General features: G+C 39.0%; 1 protein-coding gene across 1 annotated transcript; it reads right to left on the minus strand.

The window, feature by feature from the left end:
• Positions 1-471: 471 nt before the first annotated feature.
• On the minus strand, positions 472-5,089 carry LOC104941869 (alpha-enolase-like). Its single transcript, XM_010767037.1, has 9 exons — positions 4,981-5,089; positions 4,419-4,488; positions 3,739-3,872; positions 3,406-3,628; positions 2,893-3,090; positions 1,930-2,131; positions 1,707-1,815; positions 1,172-1,230; positions 472-831 (listed from the first exon to the last, which is right to left on the minus strand). The coding sequence occupies exons 2-9, from the start codon at positions 4,450-4,452 to the stop codon at positions 768-770; spliced, it is 1,023 nt and encodes a 340-aa protein (XP_010765339.1). The 5' UTR covers positions 4,453-4,488; positions 4,981-5,089; the 3' UTR covers positions 472-767.
• Between the last annotated feature and the right edge of the window lie 1,771 nt (positions 5,090-6,860).

A 6,860-nucleotide genomic window follows, 5' to 3' on the forward strand; every position in this document is an offset into this window, starting at 1 on the left:
CCTTTATAAAACTAAACTAATGTAAAGGTTTAAAAAAAAAAACTGCAATTTGCATGTGATTTAAAGTATGATTGGTAAAACACATTTTATGCAAATTTTAAAATACAATATATCTGGTAGGTTTTAATCATTATGTACATAATATAGATTATGTATATAATATAGCATTTTGTTGACATAGCAAACAAAATCTGAATAACACTTGAATTTGTTACCGATATGTCTTTTGAGATATATTAACAGATTACACATTTGCAGATTGCAACACATAATATATTTTCCCCTATTTTGAGGCTCCAAAGATCACTAAATGTATGTGTGCATACTGTGGTACCAATTAGTTTTAATTTACAGTATTAAGGTCGCTGAAATAATATGACTGGGAATATTTGAAATATATCATTTTATGTTTTTTTAAAAACAAATTAAAACCATTTACAACAGCAAAATGAAATAAATATTCAGGATACATTTGGTCACTAATACAACTTTATTACTAACCGTCTCAAAGTGCAGATTTTGTGATAACAGTTATTCAGCACTGCAAATGTATTTTACTCAAGTTATTTTAACCCACACTAACAAACGGAACATAATACAGTAGAAGACTTGATTGTTACAATTGCAGTAAGTACAGTAAGTGCTCTATAAATTAATTACCAAATAGCTCCAATGTGTTTTTAATTTCAAGTTTTTTTTATCCAATGTGTGGTCATGGATTTACTATGCATGGATCCATTTGTATGTTAGGTAAATGCACCATCCATTTAAATGGGCTTTCTGAAGTTTTTGCCAGCAAAACGTGCTTTGTCCCCCAGCTCCTCTTCAATTCTGCAATAAAAAAAAGAAAAAGAAATAAAAAGGAGAATAAGTTATTTTTTTTTATGCCTTTATTCTTTACATGTAGACCTTTCCCTTTGTTTTTAAAACGTAAAAAGTTCATAAACAATATGAGCCAAGAACACAGACAATTCTGTTAATTGTCCAAAATGAATTCCCAAGCAATAAAACAATATAATAATAATAATAATAATACATGGGACTTTTATAGCGCTTTTCATGAAACTCAAAGACGCTTTGACAGAGAATTAAGAAAAGAAAATGCATGCACGGCCGCATTTCAAACTTTTACACTATTCGGATGATATTCCTCATTTTGTTTTAGACTTACCTAAGTATCTGGTTGTATTTGGCCAAACGCTCAGAGCGACAGGGTGCCCCAGTCTTGATCTGAAATTGCATGACAAAATGTGTACAATTAATTCAGTGTTATAGGGATTATATTTTTTTACATTTATGTCAAAGGCATTACATTCTCAAAAGAAACCAGGGCTATGGCATGTCTGTCACCACCCTTAAAATAAATGCAGTATTTTAAAAGGCCTAAACACCAAAAAATATGGATTAAAGCAGAATATTTTGTGTAGGAAATTACTACATCTATCGTTTAAAAAACAAAATGTACTTTTACATTTTACAACACTCAAGAATTATTTGAAATGTTTGGATCGGATGTGTTAAATTATCAGAAGGAAATGCTGCATTTAAACAGAATAAAAAGACATTCATAAAATGCAACAACAGAAAAAGCATTTGAATGTAGATTAAATATAATTATGTCAACGTATTGGATGCCGCTTCTATTCGGTACAGCCCTAAGAGTCACTCAAGCATTCCCTTTTTTATTTTTTAAAATCGGCATTTACCTGTCCAGTGCACAAGCCGACCACCAGATCTGCAATGAAGGTGTCCTCGGTTTCTCCAGAGCGATGGCTGACCATCACCCCCCAGCCATTCTCCTGAGCCATCTTACACCTGTGAGCAGGACCAATGAGGGACATTACCGGTCATTGTGTTGTTTATAGTCTAATACTCAATTGATCTACAGACACATGCTCGATTTATTTTAGAAGTCAAGTATTGACTTACGCTTGCATGGACTCCGTTACTGTGCCAATCTGATTGACCTTAAGCAGCAGGCAGTTGCAGGCCTTGTCCTCCACAGCCTTGCTGATGCGATTAGGGTTTGTCACCGTGAGATCGTCACCAACAACCTGGATCTCTGTGCTGGCTGTGAAGCTGGACCAGGCCGCCCAGTCGTCCTGGTCAAAGGGATCCTCGATGGAAACCACTGCGAGTGAAAACATGCAGACATGATCGTTAGGGCTTCAAACTGAAATCTGTTGTTCCATCAAAAGAGTCTTCAAAACCAAATCAGACAGCTCCATAATCAACCAATCCCAGCTTGTTATCTTGTAATATATTAGGTCCAACAAGTTAAGAAACTTGAGCAATGTCAAGTTTTATCGTTTTTATAAAAAAATGTATTGGGAGTTCATAGGTAGTCCCACGTGAATGGAGTTATTTGTACCTTAGTCTAACTATGCCACAAGGTCCCAATAATAAATCAGATGTTTTAACAAAATTGATTCATGTCATCATTGACAGGTAGAGATTATCATCACTTGTAAAAACAGTATATAAAATGCAGGTTTGAACTAACATTTATAACATTGTACAGGGTTAATTTCATGAGAACAAAAACAGTGTGTTACTTTTTGGAAAGTGCTTTGATGAGGTTTACTTGCTTCAAAAAAGGACATGACTTTCAACCTTTTCCCCCTCTTCTGTTTAATATTTGTTTAAGACTCAAGCTGCAGCTCAAGATGCCAAGTGCTTTCTATTGTGTATTTTAAGATCCAACATAGGAATTGATGTTAATATGAACATAAGTGTTGTTTTTGAAAGCTTCCCAAGGATGAAAAAAGGTGGTTGAAGTAGAAAATCAGTGTTGAACAAAGCAAACAATGTGTGTAGCTCACCTTCATGAGATTGTATCCTGCTCTCTGCTTGCTTAATCATGTATAAAAGGAGAAAGTGTCTGCACGTTACCTGGATAATCCTTCACAAAGCTCTTATAGAGATCGGCCAGCTCGTCAGGGCTGATGTAACGGCTCGGGTCATCGGGCGACTTGAAGTCCAGATCGTATTTTCCCTCCCTGTAGAATTCAGACGCTGCCACATCCATGCCGATCACAACCTTATCGGTGTATCCTGCCTTGGCGATGGCCTCCTTCACCAACTCCAGAGCTGCAGAGTTAAACAATCAGTATGACACTCCACTAGAACACAATCATCAACTGCAGAACCATCAAAACAAGTAACAATTTAAGTCGGCAAACTTTTCCAAAAGTATTGTTTTGTTTTTTTAAAACACATTCTCTGCCTGTTTACAGTGTTTTTCTTTTTCTTCTTTTGGTTGTACTTTGGTCTTTTAGTTTAGTTTTTTTTAGATTATAGCAGTTTGACACTGGACAATTTATTTTTGGAAAAGAAACCAGAAAGCTGTGCTTATCTTTAAAATGGTTTATTTACCTGCAGCTCAAAAATAAATCATCCCTTTACCTTCTTTGTTCTCCAGAATGTTTGGAGCGAAGCCTCCCTCATCGCCCACATTGGTGGCATCCTGACCGTATTTCATCTTGATGACGTTTTTGAGATTGTGGTAGACCTCTGCTCCAATGCGCATGGCTTCCTTAAAGGTGCTTGCACCAATAGGCAGGATCATGAACTCCTGCATGGCGAGCTTGTTGCCTGCATGAGAGCCGCCATTGATCACATTAAAGGCCTGGTGGAGGTGGAGAGAAAGGAGAGCTGTGAATTAAAGATCCCCTGGAAGGTAAACTGAATAATGAAGAAAATATACCAGGATATTGATGCATGTACAAAGATACTCACCGGCACAGGCAAGATGACCTCTGGGTTTCCTGCAAGGTCAGCAATATGACGATACAGGGGGACACCTTTCTCTGCTGCACCAGCTTTGCAAACAGCCAGGGAAATACCCAGGATGGCATTTGCTCCAAATTTGGCTGTTTGGGGTAATAAAAAAAAATATTAGCATTCATTTATGTCTACCTACTGCAATCAGAAGGGACATTAATAATACAAAATCTCAGATCTAAGAACATGCATCCAATATTTGTATAAAATACTGCATAATGCAATATAATCTACTTAAGTCTTTTTTTGGAGTTATAATACTATGATCCGATAAAATGTCTGTGGGTGACCTGCAATTATGAAGTATTTAAATACGTGACCTAATAAGACAATACTTTAATTTGTATATTATTAATGTTCTATACTGTACACTATATCTCCATGCTTACAACTATAACTATACAGCGTTTAAGCAGTTCTATGTTAGTTCATCATCTATTGTAGACTATAGGTAATCGTAGCAAATGTTACCAAACGTTTTTCTTACAGGTCACATAGGTCATCTGACCTCAAGTCAACTGAACTCGTGTTTCACTTGTCAAACCCAAAATTGATGGTGTCAGACTAATGGAATATATATTGTAACCTTAGAGTAAAGCATAGCCTTGTTTTACAGAATGATCATCGTCACTAACATTTGTTCTCTGTGCCATCCAAGTCAATCATCATCTGGTCAATTTTCTCCTGCTCAACCACAGACAATTCCTGAGGAGACGAGAAGAACAAGATGGGAATGATTAGTGTTGGGGAAATATTTTCCTAGGCCCATAACTTTGACCCAGTTAATCAGTTTGTTCTGCCCTCACTGAGCACAGGAATGCAACCTTGGGCTGCTGTGCTCTCAGTGTTTTGTCTCCCTATTCCTGCCTGTTGGCGTCACCTGATAGAGGTGTTAGTGCTTTGCCTGTTTTATCTTGTAATGCAGCATGTTGATGATTCTCTCAGAGCTAGCTAAATACATGGGACTGGGGTAGAGATCTTCAGAATTGGTCAGGCAACCACTGTGTCACCTCTTGACTGCAGCACATGTCAATTATCCGGCATAATAAACCATCAGCGTTTGCCATCAAGCTCCAGCTCTCCCTGTGTCACTGAGTTTCGACTCCATTGCTCCAGAAGTTTCCATCACAATTAGTACCAAAACAAGGAACAGTCCCACATTTTTTTAATTTGTGACAGTGATAATTATCTTCTTACCTGGCCAACAAGTGCAGGTCCAAGAGTTGAATTGATGTGGTCTACGGCCTTTGAGACTCCTACAACAGAAAGATTAGTTATGTTACAGTGTTATGGACAAAACATGACAAAAGCATCGATATAGATATGCAACTTTTTTTTCTCAAACACATACAGAGATTCATGCAATTGTATTTTTTTTATAAACTGCTTTTAATGATCAAACTTACTTTCTCTTATTGAGCATGCCAACACAGTTTTATGTCACCATCAATCCACGGGCTTAATATCAATACTGGAGTGAGAGCATGCTTTACTGACAATGCACCATGCTATTCAAGCATTCAGTGATGAGTTGTTATGTTGTTGTGTGATTATTGGTCTAAGGCAGGGGTTTTCAAAGTGTGGGAAGGTGAGCTTCCCCTCAGAGAACATAAGAACAGCCGTGCCCCCCCCTCCCAATTATTATTGCTATTATTATTATTGTTGTTGCTATAATGAAGGGGTATTTCATAGTCGCTATAAAAAAATACGTCATTCGGAGGTTCCTCGCTTTCGGTCACATGGTTGTTCGGGGTTTTCTGTTTTTATCAACAGCAAACTAACAGTACTCCTCCAAACATATCAAAACGTACTAAGACAAAATCCGATGTCGTGTAGAGACATTGTTCCCTCCCTGGGAATCCTATCATTGTTTGAAGTGAAAACGAAAGACCGGAGAGTTCCAGCGACTGTGTACAGATAACGAGTTCCTAGGTGCGCGGTCTCGTCTACGAACACTAAGAGCACCTTTCGGCGGTGCGCATCTCCACCTGGGGAACATGTGACTGTGTTCCATCAAAAATACCAAACTACTGTGATATAACTTTTTCGACCGCAACATATATAACTGTTTTATGTTACGATTTAACTCAAGTGGATCGACTAACAAACTCAGTGGTGACGAAGACGAGGAGTACCATGTAAAGTGTCCGAACAAATCTCGTGCGACCGGATGGTTCCGCGCACCGGAGCCGTGACGCTTTAGAGTGCTTCGAAGACCTGAGTCCCCTGTTGTACTGTCTCAGAGGCGTGGAACCCTTTCCACGGGGGCATCTCGGATACGATCGTCGGTCCGGCTTCCGTCTTGACCTCGATGTCCAAATATTAGACAACAAGTAATAGTGTTCATTTTTAGAATGCATGTCATAAGTGTAGCAATGCAACCTTATAAAACAAGGGGGCTACCATAAGACCTATAAAATTATCCCGGATGTTCAATTCTCGTGTTAGAACGACTTTACGAATAGTAAAGTTTGGAAGAAAAATTTACGATTTTTAAAAGGGCGCAAGAGAAAAAAGGAGGACAAAGTACACGTCCACCGCAATCACTCACGGCTACCTACAACGGACAAGGGAGAGCTTAAGAGAGAGAATTTAAAAAAAAGGTTAAGCTGAAAAAACTGGTCACCAAAAGTTTCACACTCCCCGGCGAGGCCCCCCACCCCACGGTCTCTCTCGAAGTCCCCCTACACGTCGCAACTATGTTGTTCTCTATTGCCTCTTGACACTTTAGACTCGATCCCCAAGGATTGAAATACGCCTCCGCCGGTTGGTACCTAGCTAAAAAACAACTTCAATGGCATTTGCACTCTCTCTCTGGTCGTGGACCGTCTTTTGCAGTGAACGTGTGAAACCACAGTCACCTCTGGGCTCAAGGGGGTGGAGCGGTTTTAACGACATTTTCACGATAAGGGAATGGAGGTGGATGGACACACTCACGCCAAAGGCGTACCTGAAACTTGAGTTTGTCGCCAGTCGACGTCGGTCATCCTAATAGACGCAAATAAGGACCAGATAGTGAACGCAGAGGCGTAGTGGGTGGACACACGTAGTTTCGGCGTCTCCAGTAAACAGGGTGA

This window comes from Notothenia coriiceps, unplaced genomic scaffold, assembly GCF_000735185.1.
Source record: "Notothenia coriiceps isolate Sejong01 unplaced genomic scaffold, NC01 NC01_scaffold00000323, whole genome shotgun sequence".
NCBI classification, from domain to species: Eukaryota; Metazoa; Chordata; class Actinopteri; order Perciformes; family Nototheniidae; genus Notothenia; species Notothenia coriiceps.